This window comes from Cucurbita pepo, chromosome 1 (genome assembly GCF_057944985.1).
Source record: "Cucurbita pepo subsp. pepo isolate OVF chromosome 1, ASM5794498v1, whole genome shotgun sequence".
Classification (NCBI taxonomy): domain Eukaryota; kingdom Viridiplantae; phylum Streptophyta; class Magnoliopsida; order Cucurbitales; family Cucurbitaceae; genus Cucurbita; species Cucurbita pepo.
The window spans coordinates 14,036,653-14,057,977 of record NC_141798.1 but is presented as its reverse complement, the minus strand read 5'-3'; the positions used below and the strand labels follow the sequence as shown (position 1 = coordinate 14,057,977).

General features: G+C 36.4%; 1 protein-coding gene across 1 annotated transcript; it reads right to left on the bottom strand.

The window, feature by feature from the left end:
• Window positions 1-8,453: 8,453 nt before the first annotated feature.
• On the bottom strand, window positions 8,454-9,032 carry LOC147794824 (basic form of pathogenesis-related protein 1-like). Its single transcript, XM_087118550.1, has one exon. The coding sequence runs from the start codon at window positions 9,030-9,032 to the stop codon at window positions 8,529-8,531; it is 504 nt and encodes a 167-aa protein (XP_086974676.1). The 3' UTR covers window positions 8,454-8,528.
• Between the last annotated feature and the right edge of the window lie 12,293 nt (window positions 9,033-21,325).

Genomic DNA, 21,325 nt, shown 5'->3' with positions numbered 1-21,325 from the left:
AAGCTACCATAATTGCCATACTTTCCAATGGAGATATAAAAGTTACTGAGTCACCATATTTGTCAAACAAAATGTGTATATAAATACACTCTACAATGACACATGAGCAAACCAACTCTACATTCAAACCATAAACTTTAGTATATTATAACACTGGTATTTTAGGAGATGGTGAACTTCTCGTGCTCCCTCTTCGTTCTTGTCCTGGTTCTTTCAGGTACGTATGGTTGTTTAGATGCCTTTAAGTTTTGTGTTGTAAGCCTGGATGGGTATTAAAGCATGTATAACTTTGAAAATTTGTGTAGCTGGTTGGATGGTGCCTCTAGCAACCCACGCAAAGCAATGTGATGTGAAGATGTTCGAATATGCATGCGACATCACTAGATGTCACCAAAAGTGCCTAGAGGTTTACCCAAATTCAACATCTCAATGTGTTGAAACTCCTGAATTTCCCACCAACTTCGCTTGCCATTGTTTCTTCCCTTGTGAAGAAAAATGAGTTTTGATGTGATGCTCTTCTTTTCCTGGTACTAATCCACGTATTGTAATGCCCTAAGTCCACACGTTTCCTAAATAAAATGGTCAGGTGACTTTGCTATTATTCAATTTGTCATTATGGTTGCAAGTGAAAATTGTGTATAAAATAAGATGAAAAGCAACTACCCTAACACCAGCTCCACGGTCTTCATGCATCGCCTCTGTTATCCGTATAAGGATGTCTTGCTTTTACCTGAAACGTAAAAATAACACATGACTTGAGTACTTTAAGAAATATTCCTTTAGTGACTCTACTATTAGAGTCTAAATGTATGATTTATCGAATTCACGTAGTTATCCATATAGTAAAATATATATATATATATATAAATATGTAATAGCCAAAAAAAAAAATAAATAAATAAATAAATAAATAAGAAATAAACAAATAAAAATAATTATAAAAAGTAGTTAAAATAATAATAATAAATAAATAAATAAATAAAAACAACATTTCCCCACTTCTCTCCGCTAACCTCTCATCCCTTCCCACAATTATCTCTCATCCCTTCCCACAATTATCTCTCAACAACTCATCCTTAGGAACGAAAGTAACGTTACTACAAAAAAGAAACAGAAAAATAGGAGAAAAAAAAGAATGAGAATGGCCTTTACCCAGCTGAGATTGAATGGAGATTTACGTGAAAATAGACTCATGGCCTTTACCCAGCTGAGATTGAATGGAGATTTACGTGAAAATAGACTCATGGCCTTTACCCAGCTGAGATTCAACGAAGATTTACGTGAAGATAGATCTGATCAATAAGGTATATATTAAATCTTCATTTTCTTTTATCCTGTTTTTGTAGAAATCATAACAAATTATAGTTAGATCTTCATTGAATTATTACAATGGTCTAGCTTTGAGTTAGAAACTAAATGTCAATCATTTGTACGAACCTAGTAAATCAGGAGATTAGTAATATTAGATTAAATTTTTATCAGTAGCCAAATGAATAGATTAAAGATAGAATGGCCAAGAAAACTTCTGAATAGGAAACTGAGATAAAGAAATAGGAAACACTGAGATAAGGAAAGATTTAGAAATAGAGATCCACTCTAAATTTGGAATAGAACCGAATTAAAAGACAACAGATAAAAAAAAAGAGATTAGGGAATTAAAAACCACAACTAAATATGGAGGGAAAGGTAAATAGATAATAGTAAAGCTCAGAATAACTTAGTTGTATCTACTTTTTATACGACAGTAACCATGAAAAATGAGATTTTTAATATAAATATAATTATAGATATATAAAATTTCAAGACTTCTAACAATGGACCAATGTAAATTAGAGAAATAATGTTGTAGAATTCAAACCCGAAACTAATGTCATGGGCTCATATAGGTTGACTCGGATTTCAAAGGACGGAATCGAACTTTCATTAAAGATATATTCGTGACAACGATTTAAGCTAGTCAGGTAAGTGATCTTACTATCGGCATGGTTATATTTGATGTTGACACGTGCCCTGTGGTTCTGCACGTGTCATATATATTGATATGTGTGAATTGTCTGTGGATCAATATGCTTCCTATATGTTATGTTATGTTATAATGTGGATTGTATGATAATAATTATGGTACGATGTGCTCAAGGAGATGTTTGAGATAGAATATGAGAGATTGATGAAAGAATACGGTTTGGTTATGGGTAGAAAGGGATAGGTTTGTGATAGACTGATAGAACGATAGCGTTAAAGTACGTTACGTAATGATATGTCTATGATAGGTATAAGAATGTTAAGGCTATGGTAAGTTAGAGAACGATACGACTATGAAGTGTTTACGTTATGACTCGTTTATGATATGATACATTGTATGCTAGATTATTGTGCTTAAGTACGTAGTTAGATGAACGTGAATGTATGCTATGTATGCTTTTAGTCTGATGTGATGTGTAATGCATGTAACGATATGAGGTCCTTGAATGATTATGGCACGTTTGTATGGAATATGTGAATGTAACTGTATGAATTGTATGACATGAAATACGGTAAATTGTATGAAACATAATCCCGCTAGGAATATGTATGATATGTAACGAAATGAGAATGAGAATGACATGTAAGCATGAAAACGTGACACGGGGTTATGTTCATTAATGATAACTATAGGACTAGTGGAACCTCATGCATATTGTGTGTTCATGCATTTGGGGGATACCCCTATCCCATCACGAGGGTACGGACGCGTACATCCAATGGCAGGACAACGATCGTTATGCCTTGCATAGCGCTGCCATGACGGTTCTAGTTTTAACGGGTCCCGGTATAAGGGGCTCCCAGAGTATGCGACAGTGGCCCAGTGGTGTGCGAACTAGCTGGTGAGCCCATACTCGCACGTATGGGCTGCGTGTAGAGTATATAGTACACATCCACGATTACCTGTTAGGATTGCACGTAGGGGAAACGAAACGAAACGAAAGATAGGTCCCATCATTTCATTGCATGTGATTGTTGCATTTAACCCCAATAGTGGGGTCACTTATTGAGTATTTCTTTAAATACTCAAGCCATGTGCTACTACATTTTTCAGGTTAAAGCGAGGCATTCCTGTATGGCTGACGACGGCATCACAACTTGAGATCATGACACATGCATAGGATAGTGGTATTTATTTCTTAGACATGCATAGAATAGTATGTTTTAAACTTAAACGCTTATTTATTTTATTTCGGGTCTTTTGTTGTGTCGTTTTAAAGATATTTTTGAAACTCGTAAGTCCATGACTGTGTTTTAAGTTAAAGGTTATGTTTTATGGAATTTAAATGAAGTCTTCTGCCTTCAATGTTTATGGTATGTATATAGTAGCGACCTTAAATTAAGTAGAAAATTTGGGGTCGTTACAATAAATAAATAAATAAATAAATATATATATATATTCTTACTAATGGAGATTTGACCCTATAGTAATATATTAAGGTGGAAAACGGGTAGATGGTTCTCCAACTATTAAATCTATGTTACATAATAAGAGGGGCTCCAAAGGGACAATTCTTTGAATATATTAAATTTCTATTTTGTCCTTCACAATGTGTTGATTTGACATAATTCTTTGAGTTGAGGTGTCATTTGAGAGAAGTTATATAATGGAGTTGGTTCATCTAAATTTTACCTTCAATGACCTCAATATTTGGTGCAATATAGTCACATTAGTTGGAGAGGGAAACTAAGCCTTCCTTATATGCATGTGAAAACTTCTCCCTCTCCATAGTTGTAAGGACCAGTAATAAAAAAAAGAAAAAAAATAATAATAATAAGAATAAGTAAATAATAATTAAAAAAAAAAAAAAAAAAAAAAAAAGTAAATTATCACTCTCTCTCCACCTTCCCGAAATATCTCCCCGACACCTCCTACAACTGTAAAATGATTAGATTGATTTTGGGAGACAAGAATTGGAGATGGCCTTCACCTCCTACAACTGCAAAATGATTTGAGATTTTGATAAGGGAAAAATCAGAGAAAGAAAGTAAAGATCACAGATTTTGGGAGAGAAGAATTGGAGATGGCCTTCACCTCAATCAGATTTAATTTGGGAGAGAAGAATTGGAGATGGCCTTCACCTCCTACAACTGCAAAATGATTTGAGATTTTGAGAATGGAAAAATCAAAGAAAGAAACAAAGGAAAGATCACAGATTTTGGGAGAGAAGAATTGGAGATGGCCTTCACCTCAAGCAGATTTAATAGGAATGGAAAGAGATGGAAAAGTAATAGGTAAGTTAAATCTCCTTTTCTTTTATCTTTTGCCAAAAGTTATCTTAGATCTCCTTTTCAATTATTTAGATTTTTGGATATCTGATCGAAAATCAAAATTGATTGAAAATGGCTTTGTGAATTGCATCTAAATTGAATCATCATTTTTAGGAATGAGAAGAAAATCATAATTGATGGATGCGTAGACATTTTTTTTTACTGAGGAAAATTAAAATGGATTGAAAATGACTTCTGGGATTGGATAGTGGGGAGAGAGAAGAAAACATTGAAAATAGCTTTTACTTCAGGAAAGAAAAGAAAACATAATAGATTGAAAAAGGAAAAAAAAGAAGAAAATAGAATAGAAAATGAAGCAGAGTAGTTTTAGGGAAGAAAAAAAAAAAAAAAAAAAAAAAAAAAAAAGAAGAAGAAGAAGAAAAAGAAGAAGATTGAAAAGGGCTTCTGTTAATTGATAGTGATACTAGGGAGGAGGAGAAAACTATAATTGCATAGTCATTGGTATGAAAGAAAAAGAAGACGGAGAGAGGAGAAACAAAAGTGGTACAACAGATAGAAGGAAAATGGAAGATGTGAGAAATTATTATTATTTGTACCAAGAGAATATAATATTATAACAAACCATAGTTGGATTGAATGATTGAAGCACCATGAAATAATATTTGACATATTTTCAATTTAAGTTTTACTACCCAACCAAAATTTAGAAACAATGAAAACGTGGAATTCAATTTTTACTGAGATCGTTTTAGAGCTGTATTTCACATTGTTAGTTGGATTATTAATTAAAATGTGAAATGCTAACGAAATGTGAAATGGGGTTCGGTTCGGGTTACCGAATCCGACTCTCGGGTCGGACTTCGTCCTCTTCGCCCGACTGCCTACGCGATTTTCTGGTGACCTCTCTCTCTCTTCGACAACGTCGTCTCGACGTCCTTTTTTCCTCTTTTTTCCTCCGTTCTCGAGATTATTATTCACCCTAACCCCGTTTTTGGTACAGAGTTCGTTGGTAAGGACCTCACACTCCCGGATCTTGAGAAGCTTGGAAGTCCGCCGTTCCGTCTTCCTTGCCGACGGTGTTCAACGTAAGCGACTTGTGTAAAACGTACTCCAGAGGTGTGTAAAGGGTTATGGGATTACTTTTTTGGTGTAAAATGGGGGTTTTGACGTTGATTCGTATGGTTCAGCTTCACCGGACTTCCGTCGGTTTTCTATTCCTTCTCGTTTTCTTTTCACTGTTTTCGTTTCTTTGTAGGTTCTCTCAGGGTGGCTGAAGGTCGGGGACGCGATTTGTGGCATCCCAACCCTTGGCCGCCCTTTGTGGGTCGTGTGCGAGCGAAATCTCTGGTGTTCGCCGGAGTTTTCGACTCTGCCGACGACCCTCACTTTTTTTTTTTTTTTTGTTCCATTACATGATATGTAGTTGAAAACAACTTGGTACCCAATTTACCCCCACAATACTTTCTAAAAGTGACTTAAAAAGGTAACCTCCTTGTCACTAACAATTATTCTATAGATTCCACGTAATCTTACTCCTTTCTTAAAGAATAAATCAGCAACATGCTTTACCTCATCGGTTTTGTTGCATACAATAAAATAAACAAATTTACTATGTCTGACACAACAAAAATACTATCTTTACCATTTTTAGTGTTCACCAAACCAAGAACAAAATCTATAGATATATTAGTCTAAAATTCGTTAGATACGTTCAAAGGAGTATACAATCCATTTGGTTGTGATTTAAATTTAGCTTATTTACATTTAAAATATTGGGTACAAAACTTATGAACATTGTGCTTCATCTTCGGCCAAAAGAAGTGTTCATGCAACATCTTATAAGTTTTATTAATCTCAAAATGTCCCAGTAAGCTGTCACCATGTGCTTCTTTTTACCTGCAAATCTCTTATAGAGCATTTAGTAATACAAATCTTGCTTTTCTTAAATAAAAATTCATGAAACATATAATAATCATCCCCAGCTCTTTTCACAAGATAAGATGCATCATCTTTATATAATTCTTTAAGAATTTTTGGACTAAGAGAAGTAAAGAGATTATCCCTTCTAGATAATATATCAGCTACCATATTATCCTTACCTTGCTTATATTTGATAACATATGACAATATTTCAATAAACTTCACCCACTTTGCATGCCTATGATTTAGTTTGCTATGACATTTAAGATACTTCAAACTTTGATGAATAGAGTGGATCATAAATTTTCTAAGCCATAAGTAGTATTGTCACACTTGCAATGTGCGGACTAAAGCAAACAATTTTTTATCATAGATAGAATAGTTCAATGTTGTCCCATTTAGTTTTTCACTTAAATATATTAAAGGTTTTCCATCTTGCATCAAAACAGCATCTATGCCCAAACCACTTGCATCACACTCAATTTCAAAAGTTTTATCAAAGTTAGGCAAGACAAGTAATGGTGCACTAGTTAATTTCTTCTTAAGCTCATTGAATGCATTCTCTTGCATATCCCCCATTTAAAAACAACATTCTATTTCGCTAAATCATTCAAGGGTGCAGCTACTCCGGCCCTGTTGATCTCCATATTTAGAGCCGTTAAATGCTGATAGGTTGCGGCAATGGGTCTTCGTCTCCGGTGTGGGTATCATATTGCAGCGGAGTTAATCACCGTCGTTGTGGGTCTCCCGGTTTGGAGGCCGAAAATACCGTGACCTGTTTTCCGCATCTCCGCCGAGGGCATTTCTTCCGAGTGACTTGGAACAGCAATTGGCTGGTGGCTGATGCTCTTAGTGTTGAAGACTGTTCGGAAATGATCATAGATTTATAACTAAAGAATACATTTTCCTTAACATGACTTCTTGTGGGAGCTCGAAGCAAACTCATGATGTTATGTTCAAAGTGGACAAATATCATATAACATTGTAGAGATTCGTGATTAGTAACATGGTATCAGACTATGAACTTAACTTAGCTCTGTTGAACAAAAAAGTTGTAAGCCTAAAAATCGTAGTCAAACATGTCGAACAAATTGTCAATTTTGTTTAAGGTCTCCGAAGAAAGAAGTCGAGTCTCGATTAAAGGGAGTTTCTTTTAGAAATCCATAGGTTTTAGGGGAGGCTCTATGGTGTATTTTGTTCGACGGGAGGCTCTATGATCATAAGTAATCTATAGGCTTCAAAGGTGGCTCTATGTGGTGTACTTAATGAGAGGGGAGACTCTAGGATCAAGAGTTTATAAGTAAGGAAGTCAAAACAAAGTCACAAGAGTTATGCTCTAGACAATATAATACTATTGTAGACAATATCCTAGCTTTATTTCAATAAATAAATTCATGATTCTCTCACAAACTTTATTACAATACATAAAATTTTTTAAACCAAATCTCTTCATACCCCCAAGAATCATAAGGCTTTTCCCCAATATAGTTGCGAGGAGGATCATAATTGCAAACAACAAACTGAGAATTAGCCTTGCAGGGCACTCTAGCACATCCAAGCCGCACCGAGCTCCGCCACACCATCTGAGTGTAGTGCCCACATTCACCACCCACGCATTTATTCGACGCATGATCATACAGCGGCTTCTCGTTCGCCCACAACTTCCCTGCATCCGCCCCAGTGAACTTAGGGTAGTAGCCCGCGGCTATATTTTTCCCTTACGGCCCGGTTGAGTGAATCATGGCGCAGTCACCCTTTCTTTTGGAGGCCGATTTGGAGGCCGAATTTGGAGGCCGAAACATCGTGAAGATTGTTCGGAAATGATCGTAGATTTATAAGTAAAGAATACATCTTTGGGAGCCCGAAGCAAACCTATGAGATTTTCTCATGTTCAAAGTGGACAAATATCATATACCATTGTAGAGATTCGTGATTCTTAACATGGTTATCAGACCATGAACTTAACTTAGCTATGTCGAACAAAGAAATTGTTAGCCTCAAAATTGTAGTCAAAAGTGTCGAACAAAGGGTGTATTTTGTTCAAAGGCTCCAAAGAAAGTAGTCGAGCCTCGATTAAGGGAAGGTTGTTCTAGAAATCTACGGGCTTCGGGGGTGGCTCTGTGATGTACTTAATTAGAGGGAAGACTCTATGATCATGGGGTTTATAAGCGAGGAGGTCAAAACAAAGTCAGAAGAGTTAACTCAAGGAGGTTAAAACAAAGTCACAAGAGTTAACTCAAACAAGACAATATAATACTATTATAGACAATACCATAGCTTTATTTCAATTCATAAATTCATGATTCTCTCACAAACTTTATTACAATTCATAAAAAATTTAAAACCAAATCTCTTCAAACCACCAAAGAATCATAAGGCTTTTCCCCAATATAGTTGCCAGGAGGATCGTAATTGCAAACAACAAACTGAGAATTAGCCTTACAGGGCACTCTAGCACATCCAAGCCGGACCGAGCTTCGCCACACCATCTGAGTGTAGTGCCCACATTCACCACCCACGCATTTATTCGACGCATGATCATACAGCGGCTTCTCGTTCGCCCACAACTTCACCGCATCCGCCCCAGTGAACTCAGGGTAGTAGCCCGCGGCTATATTTTCCCCGTACGGCCCGGTTGAGTGAATCATGGCGCAGTCACCCTTTCTTTTTTCCGCATAGGCTTGAGCGTACACGGCCACAATGTTGCTCCATTGCATGGGGCCGACGCCGACCTGGGCTCGAGCTCGGTTGTGAAGCGCGAGGTAGTCACCGAGGGCGTTTTGAGCGTTGGTTAGGGCGAGGAGGAAAATGAAAGTGGCCATGAAAGCGGCCATGATCGGAAGGGTTTGGGTCCACATAATTCCGATGTGAGATGAGATGAAGATTGAAAATAAGGGAAGGATGTATATAGAGATGGAAAACATAATATGGAATGTGATGGGGAAAACGATGAATTATGAACTAATTATGTCATGCATTAGGCTTGCAAATTCAACTGGAATGAATTGGTTCCGGCTTTCCATGTATAATTGAGAGATTTTTGTTTGGATTAGCTTCAAATAAATGAAAATTTTCTAGATTTAGCTAGTTTATGAATCTTTTTTAGGATTAATGGAACTTAATCTACCCAGATTATGGTTAATTTTAAAAGATACATTTTTACTTGCCATGTCCGTATATATTTATTGCTTTATTTAGTTTAATTTTATTTTATTTATTCTTCCACCACTTTTTTAAATATATATTAAAATTTAGTGGTTTAATTAAATATTTTAAAATAAATAAATAAGGTTAATATTCTACTTAAAGTTTTCAGTAAATGAAATGAACTAGTTAGATTGGGTTTAGTATATGACGAGAATTTCTTAGAAATATTTATGTCTAATTGAGTTATGGAATTCTTTTCTTATTAAAAAAATAAACCTAAATTAAAACATAGATTAGTGGATGAAACAGAACCTCTGACCTAATTTAATAAACATGTAAATTTGAGTATATTGTAAATTTATATTGTAAATTTATAGCTAATCGAATTCCAACGTATATTGTAAATTCCAACCCAATAAAATTTCTCAAATAAAAAAATAAAAAATTGCTCTCAATTATATTTAAAAACATGCTTTTTTTTTTTTTTTGTGGACAAAAAAAATTGATTATTGTTTAACGGCCGCCGCACAATTTTTACTCAAGAGGAGATTTGAGCTGTGGTCAACCATCCACCATCTTCTTTTGCTCAAGAGTCTTCCATATCTACAGTGTCAAAGTTGTTCAATATATTTTGTGATTGTATTGAAACAAGTGGATGCTACAGGCTGAGATATAGCATGCAGTACGAACATTCGATTCAAAGGCATCCTTGTCTCTATGATTAAGACTCTCACGATGAAACACCTCGCACGTTCAATTTTGAAACAAAATGGTAAGCCCCTTTGATTGCAATTTCCCAATACTCAACAAATTGTTCTTCAGCTCTGGTAGATAGGTATGATTCCATTAACTTGCAGCCGTACATTACTCTTTCCTGTTACAACCATGCTTGAGTTGTTGTCCAACTTCAAGCAATCTCTAAAACTTCCATCAAAATCTGAAAAAATATTCCTTCTTCCCACACATATGATTGCTACATCCCGAGTCAAGGAACCACATATCTTCTCTATTGACCTTATTCATATTCACGTAAGCCGTCAACAGCATCTCTTCTTGAGTTCTGCATAGTTTGCCTCTTTCTCCTTGCTTTGAGATTCCCATTGAAAATGTCTTAGCTTGTGACAATTATAGCACTCCACTGTGGCCTGTTGAAGGTTTGTCTGCCTCGTCCTCTTCCTCTGCCTCTAAAACCTCCAGAACCTTGACCCCTTCCTCTAGATTGTTCACCATGAGTGATATTCAAAGCGTGGTCTTCTTCAACATGAGAACTCATGCGTTGTTCATGTTCAAGCAGGCTGCTTTGCAACTCATTAATGGTTAAGATGGTTGTATCCTTGGACGCCTCAATGGAACACACAATATAATCAAACTTGGGGGTCATAGATGTTAGAATCTTTCCGACTACTTCAACATCTTGTTTGTTCTCACCATTTAGTTTCATCTTGTTGGCTATGCCAAGGGTCCGAGGAAAATACTCATTCACAGATTCTCCTACCTTCATGTGCAGCATTTCAAACTCCTTCCGAAGAGATTGCAAATGTGCACGCTTTACCCGTGTCGAACCTTGATATTTCTACTTCATAGAATCCTATATGTTTTTTTTGCTGTATCCTTGTTGAGGGTTGTCTCCAAGATCGAACAATCTAATGCTTGAAATAGATAATTCTTTGCTTTCAAATCTTTCAATTTATGATCTTCAATTTGCTACTTCTGGGTATCTGATAAAACGATGTGTCCTATTGCTGCGGGAATCCCATTCTCCCCCAAACCCAGTACTAAAAAAGTTTTCCATGAGCATTGCTAGTACCCATCCAATTTCAGTACTAAAACAACCTTTCCCCACCTCTCTCCACTAACCTCTCATCCCTTCCCACAATTATCTCTATTCATTTGGTCCTTACACCAGAAAGTAATAGGTACTGCAAAAAAGAAATAGAAAAACAATAATGGTGAGATTTATTTGAGGAAAAAAAAATGAGAATGACCTTTACCTAGTTGAGATTCACCGGAGATTTACGTGAAGATAGATTTGATCAATAAGGTATATATTAAATCAAGTATATATTAAATCTTCATTTTCTTTTATCCTACTTTTTTTAGAAATGACTGCCAATTATAGTTAGATCTTCATTGAATTATTACAATGGTTTAGCTTTGAGTTAGAAACTAAATGTCAATCATTTATACCAACGCTAGTAAATCACATCAGATTAATAATATTAGATTAGTAGCCAAATTAATAGATTAAAAAGAGAATGACCAATAAAATTTGTGAACAGGAAACACTGAGATAAGGAAAGGTTTGGAAACAGAGATCCACTAGAAATTTGGAATGCATGAGAACCGAATTAAAAGGTAACCCATAGAAAAAAAAAAAGAAGAATAAGGAATTAAAAACTACAAACTAAATAGACAGAGAAAGGTAAATACATCGGGTAAATCCAGAGAAATCAAGAGAGTAGTAGAGCCTATAATAACTTGAAATAGTTGTATTACTTTTTTTTTTTTTTTGTATACAACAGTAACCATGGAAAAGTAGATTTTTAATAAAAATATAATTATAGATATATAACATTTCAAGACTTTTAACAATGGATCAATGTAAATTAGAGAAATAATTTTGTAGAGTTCAAACTTGAAACTGATGTCATGGGCTCACGTAGGTTGACTCGGATTTCAAAGGACGAAATCGAACTTTCATTAAAGATATATTCGTGACAATGACTTAAGCTAGCCAGGTAAGTAGCCTTACAATCGACATGGTTATATTTGATGTTGACACGTGCCTGTGGTTCTGCACAAGTCATATATACTGATATGTGTGAATTATCCGTGGATCGGTATGCTTATATTATGTTTATGTTATATTATAATATGTGAATTGTGTGATAATAATTGTGGTATGATGTGTTCAAGGATATGTTTGAGATATGATACGAGAAGGATGCACAAAACAAAATGTAATGATAGTAGTAAGATTTATTCATGAAACGTTAAGGTTAGGTTACATACCGGAGTGCTATGGATAGAAGAGATTGTTGAAAGAATATGGTTAGGATATGGGTAGAAAGGGATAGGTTTGTGATAGATTGATAGAACGATAGCGTTAGGATACGTTCCTGTGATGATATGACTAAGGTACGTTCACATAACGATATGACTGTGATAGGTATTAGAACGTTAAGGCTATGATAAGTTAGGGAACAATATGACCACAAAGTGTTTACGATACTCAATGTTTATGATACGATATATTGTGATGTGATGTGTCATGTTTAGATTGTTTTGTGTGACCAATGAGGTAATTGTTGTATGAATTGCACGTTATGAAATGACATGTTAAAAGCATGGAGCGTTATGTTATGTTTTCTAAATTGTATGTATACAGCATGTTATGAATGACATGATATCACGACAAATGAAATGAAATGTAACCCCGTTAGAATTATGTATGATACGTAGACTGAAAATGAGAAATGACATGTTAAGCATGAAAGATGATAGCGGGTTTATATTCATTAATGATAAAAGTAGAAATACTGGGGACCTCATGCATTATGTGTGCTCATGCATTTGGAGGATACCCCTATTCCAAAACGAGGGTACGGACGCGTACATCCAATGGCAGGACAACGATCGTTATGTTTTGCATAGCGCTGTCGTGACGGTTACTAGTTCTAACGGGTGTCAGGCCTAAGAAGCTGCCAGAGTATGCTCGCCCGACAAGGAAAGTGGACCAGCAGTGTGCGAACTGGCTGGTGAGCCCATACTCGCACGTATGGACTGTGTGTAGAGTATATGGTACACGTCCAAATTTACCGGTTAGAACAGCACCGTAGGAAGACAGATTGAAAGATAGGTCTCATCATCTCATTTGCATGTGATTGTTGCATTTAAACCCAATAGTGGGGTCACTTACTGAGTATTTCTTTAAATACTCAAGCCATGTGCTACTACTTCTTCAAGTTAAGGCAAGGCATTCCTGTATGGCTGACGACGGCAACGCAACTCGAGACCATGGCACATGCGTAGGATAGTAGTATTTATTTTCTTAGACTTAGGCTAGAATAGGTTGCTTTAAACTTAAACGCTTATTTATTTTATTTCGGGTCTTTTGTTGTATCGTTTTAAAGATGTTTTCGAAACATATAAGTCCATGGCTTTGTTTTAAGATAAAAGTTATGTTTCATGGAATTTAAATGAAGTATTTCGCATTCAATATTTATGGTACATATACAGTAGCGACCTTAAATTAAACAGAAAATTTCGGGTCGTTACCGTGGTTTTCACAAGAAATCCTCCTTGAAAGTGCAAGAATTAAATGGGATAGGTTAGATATGACAAACTCGCGTAAATCTTAGATTGTAACTTCATGGTTTTTCTTGAGCTTTTTAATGGCAACTTCCTTTGGGGAAGTGAGATTTAGAAATTTTCAACACTTCGTTTCTTTCACAAAGTTGTGGGTAGTCTTATTTAGAAGATGTAGGAATAAGTTTGAAGGAAAATAATCCAATATAACTCTCGAAGTTGGAAGAAATTAAAGAGGAAGAGACCCAAAATCTAAACTCTTATGACTTGTGATTGGAGGCTAGCCAACTCTTGTTTCTTTCTCCAAATGATTCCCCCAAACTTCATAATTTATAGATGGAGCTTGAGCTAACTTTGAAACATTGAGAACCACTCTCAATTTAAAATCTCCAACTTCATAGAGTTCTCTTCGGAGATGCTTACACATTTATGGGTTGTCGACTTAATCTTCAAATGTTAGCGGTTGAATGTGATGAGTTGTAAATCTTTTAGAGATCATATCTAAATTTGGGACAGAGCCTATGGTTGGTTTTTTAGATTCATTAGATTTTGTATAAGGTGTTATTCTAAAGTAGATATGGGAAGGACTTTCTCATCTTTCGAATTTAATTTAAAGTTCAAGGCTAATTTAGTAATTTTACATTTTTTTATAATTATTTTATTCAAAAAGATATAAACTTTTTCTAAAAATATAAACTATTAAATTATTTTTATTCAAAAAAAATTATTTTATATTTTCCTCTTTTTTAAATATAAACTATCACTCTATGGATCATTTTTATTTACCTATAAGGATTTACCTATAAGGAATAAAAACCGAAGATGTTCCTTTCTAAGTCTTTTCCAAAGACCTTGAGGCCTCAAAATTCTTTAGGGCATTGAAAACAAACATCTTTTGTAGACACTTTCAACAATCTTTGAGTTTCATAATCCTTCCTTTGGATCGTTTAAAACCATAATGACAAATTGAATAACACCAAAGTCACATGACCATTTTATTTAGGAAACGGGAGGAATTAAGGCATTAGAATCTAAGTGGATTAGTACAAGGAAAAGAAGGGCATCAGATCAAAACTCAATTTTCTTCACAAGGGAAGAAACAATGGCAAGCAAAGTTGGTGGGAAATTCTGGAGTTTCAACACATTGAGATGTTGAATTTGGGTAAACCTCTAGGCACTTTTGGTGACATCCAGTGACGTCGCATGCATATTCGAACATCTTCACATCACATTGTTTTGCGTGGGTTGCTAGAGGCACCATCCAACCAACTGCACAAAATTTCAAAGTTATACATAGTCTAACACCCATCCAAGCTTACAACACAAAACTTAAAGGCATCTAAACAACCATACGTACCTAAGAGAACCAGAACAAGAACAAAGAGGGAGCAAGAGAAGTTTGCCATCTCCTAAAATATCAGTGTTATAATATACTAAATTTATGTGTTTGAATGTAGAGTTGGTTTGCTCATTTGCCATTGTACAGCCGGTATTTATACACATTTTGTTTGACAAATATGGTGACTCAATAAGTTTTATATCTTCATTGGAAAGTAGCCAATTATGGTAAGTAACTTCAAACCCCTATGGAATGTAACTAATCTTTTCATGGAATGACCTTAACTACCTCGACTAGAGTAGTATGTATTGTTATATAAATTACAACTATTAAAGATTCTGACATATTCCTTTATAACAAAAATACTATATTTCATCTTTCACTAATGATGTTACAAGTTATGAAATGCCAATCTTGTAAGACTGACAATTTTGGTAGCTTATAAATTAAGTTATATTTAGATTAACAGTTTAACAGTTAAAAAACATCTGGACTGAATATATATGTTCTCTTTCTCTACTTACAATTTTTCTAATAGTTGTTGGGTTTATTATAACACATTATATTAGAGGTCAAGTTAGCCGTCCAAAGACAATGAAAGTTTAAATTAAGACGGGCGAGAAAGGAATGAAATGGAGAATTATGCTAAAAAAAAGTTGAATCCATAGAGGCATCCAACCATTTTATTTAATAGAGACCCGTAAAAACAATAATTGATCACTCTCTAGAAATCATGTAAGCAAAAAAAAAAAAAGCAAAAATGAGACATTCAACCATTTTATTTAATGGAGACTGTGATAAAAACCAGAATTGATTACCCTCTAGCCATCATGAAAACAATAGCAAATATAGTTAAATAGGATTTGTCCAATTGGAACACATTCAGAAGTTGATTGGGGAAACCTCTGGGAACATCTCTTGCTACAATCATTAGGTACGCATCCTTCCTACAACTTCTCTTTACATTGAATTGCATTAACGGACAACATGCATGTAGCTGTCAAAAATCTAATAGTTATTAAACAAAAATGTACGAAATCCTTGAAAGTTTATAAGATGTTTCTAAATCTAAAAAACAAACCTGAGAAAAGGAGGAAACCAATGAAGAATAGGGAGCAAGAAAAATTTTCCATTTCCTATGATAACGTACAATTTTTTTTTTTGGTTCTTGGATCAACTGTCATTAGGGTTATTATGTCAATATCATTATTTGTCATATTAATAGCTATTTTATATATTTACTATATGGATAACGATGTGAATTCCTTCAATAAAAAAGTTATTTAATAATTTAAAATATTTATTAATAATAATATAATAACTTTTTTAATTAATAAATATGTTGTATACATTTGCATTTCACGACTCTAATAGTGAAATCACTTACTAAGTATTTCTTAAAGTATAAGTCATGTGCTATTTTTACGTTTCAGGTAAAAGCAAGACTGTAAGGATTCGAATTTTTGTTTTATTTATTTTAGATTTTATGCTAAAGATTTTATTTTTGATGCCAAAACGAAAAGATATTATGCTGTATTTATTGTGGCTGGAAAAGGTATGATTTCTAGCAAGGAAATTACTACCTTAATGTAAAAGTTATAAAGACCTTTTATATTCCCATATACAACTCTCCTCCTTCCTTGGAAACAACTTTTGCTCTCCAAACGTTTAGGGTTTTCGAGGGTGTCTGAGAGTACGGAAAAATCGAGAGGGTTAGCCAGGAAAAACGTGTGAGGTGGTTTGCTGGATTTTCTTCGGTGAGTGGCTGGAGGGAGAAGCGACCGAGGCTACCGGTGTTGAATATCGTTGCGCGTCGGTCGGAATAGGCGAGGGGTGTCATCGCATCGTCGAAATCGGGGTTGTGACGTCGTCGTTGGCGGCGCAGCAACGATTAGGGTTTTCGTGAGATTTCGGGTAAGGAAGACGAAGGAAAACGGGTCGGGTTCACGTTTGGCCTCTGGACCAGCCCACGGAACGAACGCGGGCCCTGTGCGTTTCGGCCCAACGCGGACGCGCGCTGCAGCCTTGGTCTCGGCTCCGCACGCGTGCTCTCGGCTCGGCTTGACGTGTACGGCGGCTCGGCTCCGTCAAAACCCGCGGCTCGGCTACGTCAAATCCCGCAGCTCAGCTTTGGCGGCTTAATTGGTCGGCTCGGCAGCTCAGCTTGGTGAATCGGTATCACTATAATATATCGATTCCAAGGTTTTTGGCCCTTCCGAATCCGTTTCTGCCCTTAGTTTTACCATCCGAGGTCAGTATGGCTCCTAAACGTTAAAGACAGATTAGGTCGAGGGTTTATTTTGATAAATAGCATGAGGTTTAGCTAGGGTACGTTATGAAAGGTTATAAATTTTTATGTGGTTATCATAGAACATATTTAACCGCTGGGATTAGCTCGTTGTGAGTGACTTCAACCACGACCATCGAGGTAAGTGACCTTACTGTTGGAGTTAGCTTTCTACGTGTTGGTGTGTGCCCTGTGGCCCCTGCATGCACCATATTTATGTGATATGATTATGTGATGTATAGATTGTGTTGACCGTAGATTGTGTATGTTATGTGATGTATGAACTTGTGTTGACTGTTGACTGTTTATGTTATGTCATGAATGAGATGTTAGTATTATAATGCCATGTTAAATATGTTAAGGGACCTCATGCATATATGTATGTCACGTGCATCGGGATTCTTCCCCTTTATGATACGAAAGAATGAAATACGATATTTATGTACACCATGATATCATGCGGGCCCTTTTCTGTTCTGTGGTGTCCGGCTACGTGTAACACGTTGTGCCCGACCAAGTCAGGCCCAGGGGGTACGTATAAGAGCCTGCCTGGTGGGTTCATGTACACGTACATGGGCCATGTGTGAAGGAGTACCACACATCCAACCCTACCCGGAATAGAAAAGCGCCCAAGGCTATGAAAAGTTTATGAAAAGTTAGGTCCCGCTCATATGTTGCATGTGTTTGTATGCAATGAATATGTTGATTGATGCCATAGATACACGTAGAATTATTGAGTAATGTCATGAGATGTTTATGCAACTGGAATGTTTATGTAATATGCCATGTAATGTAAGTCATGTGAGATGCCATGTGATGTAAGAAACGTAAATGCGATGTTAGCACTGCTTATGTAATGCCATGTTAAATACGTTAAGGGACCTCATGCATATATGTATGTCACGTGCATCGGGATTCTTCCCCTTTATGATACGAAAGAATGAAATACGATATTTATGTTCGCCATGATATCATGCGGGCCCTTTTCTGTTCTGAGGTGTCCGGCTACGTGTAACACGTTGTGCCCGACCAAGTCAGGCCCAGGGGGCACGTATAAGAGCCCGCCTGGTGGGTTCATGTACACGTACATGGGCCATGTGTGAAGGAGTACCACACATCCAACCCTACCCGGAATAGAAAAGCGCCCAAGGCTATGAAAAGTTTATGAAAAGTTAGGTCCCGCTCATATGTTGCATGTGTTTGCATTCCTAACCCCAACAGTGGGATGACTTACTTAGTATTTCATAAAATACTCAAGCCACTTGCTACCTACATTTTTCAGATAAAGACAAGGCGCCAATGTACGGTTGACGGCGGAGCTGAGGCCACCATGGAAGTTGGAGACGGGATATTTTTAGGAGTTTACTTTTATTAGACTGTTTTAAGTTATAGGATTGAGTATAGTTTTATTTGGATTTATTTTGAATTGAGTATTGAAGGTTTATTTTCGGAGTTTAGGTTTCGTTTTGGATTCATGAATTTTTATGAAAGACTATTTCAAGGTTATTTATGATGAGCTTCCGCTTAATGAGATAAGTATGCATGGGTGACGTCACTAATTAGGTTAAAGAAAATTAGGGGCGTTACAAAGACATCCTTATACAAATGACAGTGCACGAAGACCATAGAGCCGGTGTTAGGGTAGTTGCTTTTCATCTTATTTTATACACAATTTTCACTTGCAACCATAATGACAAGTTGAATAACAGCAAAGTCACCTGGCCATTTTATTTAGGAAATGTGGGGAATTAAAGCATTACTATACGTGGATTAGTGCAAGGAAAAGAAGGGCATCACATCAAAACTCAATTTTCTTCACAAGGGAAGAAACAATGGTATGCGAAGTTGGTGGGAAATTCAGGAGTTTCAACACATTGAGATGTTGAATTTGGGTAAACCTCTAGGCACTTTTGGTGACATCCAGTGGTGTCGCATGCATATTCGAACATCTTCACATCACATTGTTTTGCGTGGGTTGCTAGAGGCACCATCCAACCAGCTGCACAAAATTTCAAAGTTATACACCGTCTAACACCCATCCAAGCTTACAACACAAAACTTAAAGGCATCTAAACAACCATATGTACCTGAGAGAACCAGAACAAGAACAAAGAGGGAGCAAGAGAAGTTCGCCATCTCCTAAACTATCAGTGTTATAATATACTAAATTTATGTGTTTGAATGTAGACTTGGTTTGCTCATTTGCCATTGTAGAGCTGGTATTTATACACATTTTGTTTGACATATATGGTGACTCAATAACTTTTATATCTTCATTGGAAAGTAGGTCAATTACGGTAGCTTCAAATCCCAATGTAATGTAACTAATCTTTTCATGGCATGACCTTAACTACCTCGACCAGAGTAGTATGTATGGTTATATAAATAGCAACTATTAAAGATTGTGACATCCTAGTAACGGAGTAAATGAATGAATGAAGACTATGTCGGATCAAAATAATCTTGAGGATAGGATGGTAATGAAAAGCTTAAAAAATTAAATATTACTGTCCATTCCAATGGTAAGTGTGTTTTGCTTGTAACAATTCTATGTTGGGTGATCTCTTCCAATTTTTCTTAGAATGCATGTATGTTAGGATAAAACATGTTAGAATGGCCGGTGTTGGTCTATGGGAATAATCTTCACTCTTACAACCAAGGAATAAGTACTACAACAATTGCTTCATTTATAGCATTTGGTTATAGCATTTTTAAAAAAGAGCTATTAAAAATGTAAGAAAAAAAACGTGCATCACTACTTTTACTTTTCGATTTGCACACCACCGACTCACACTCTCACTCCCACTCCTCTAATTTCTTTTTGTTATTCTCAACAAGGCTGGTGGATTGTATCTATCTCAAATCTCCACTATTCTTTCTCATTTCAGTTTCATCTTATCTTATTGACCCAGTATCTTTTCTTATTGTTATAGCCTTCGACAATAGATTTGTGGGTATTGGTCCGGAAGTGCAAAAGTACCGAAAGCACCAAAAGCCAACCATTATTGAAAGCCATGAGAAATTCAGTAGGCTCCTTCCCTTTTCATGGCTACTAGTCTTTTGTTGCTGATATTAAAGATTTGTCAGAAACTCATTTGGTCGAATCTTGCTCCAGGTTTCCTTCATTCATCACTTCGTTTCTTTTAGAAATTTTCTTCTTTACGATCTCTCTTAGGGTTTCGTTGGATGTTGCTCAATTAGGTTTATTATAACGACCCTAATATTTTACCTATTTAATCTAAGGTCATTACTCTACCTTTAAATGCAGAATATACATTAAATGGGCTCTATTCATAAATGCGACTTACTCTCACCTTTTATTACCTCGTGATAGAGAAAACGATTACAAGGAAAAAGAAAAGAACATTATTGAAATAAAGAAAAAGTAACAAAACCAAAATGAATGTTTTATTCTACCCTATGGTTTATTATGCAAATATATTTCAACCTATACTAACCTATACTAATGATGCAAACCGAATTCAGACTAGACTACGAAATGGAATAACAAACAACTACCCTATGCATGTGCCACGGTCCCGAGGTGTACAATGCCGCCGTCGTTGTCACATGGGTGCCTTGCCCTTATCTGCAAAAGTAAAGTAGCACGAGGCTTGAGTATTTCTAGAATACTCAGTAAGTGACCCCCTATTGGGGTTATGCGACAATCACATGCAATGCAATGATGGGACCTATCATTTTGTTTCGTCTCGTTTTTCCTACGGTGCAATCCTAACGGGTAATCATGGACGTTTACCATATACTCTAAACACAGCCCATACGTGCGAGTATGGGCTCACCAGCTAGTTGCGCGTCGGTCGGAATAGGCGAGGGGTGTCGTCGCATCGTCGGAATCGGGGTTGTGACGTCGTCGTTGGCGGCGCAGCAACGATTAGGGTTTTCGTGAGATTTCGGGTAAGGAAGACGAAAGAAAACGGGTCGGGTTCACGTTCGGCCTCTGGACCAGCCCACGGAACGAACGCGGGCCCTGTGCGTTTCGGCCCAACGCGGACGCGCGCTGCAGCCTTGGTCTCGGCTCCGCACGCGTGCTCTCGGCTCGGCTTGATGTG

Excerpts from the sequence above, each read along its gene's own strand:
- LOC147794824 (XM_087118550.1), bottom strand. The coding sequence starts at position 9,032 with ATGTGGACCCAAACCCTTCCGATCATGGCCGCTTTCATGGCCACTTTC.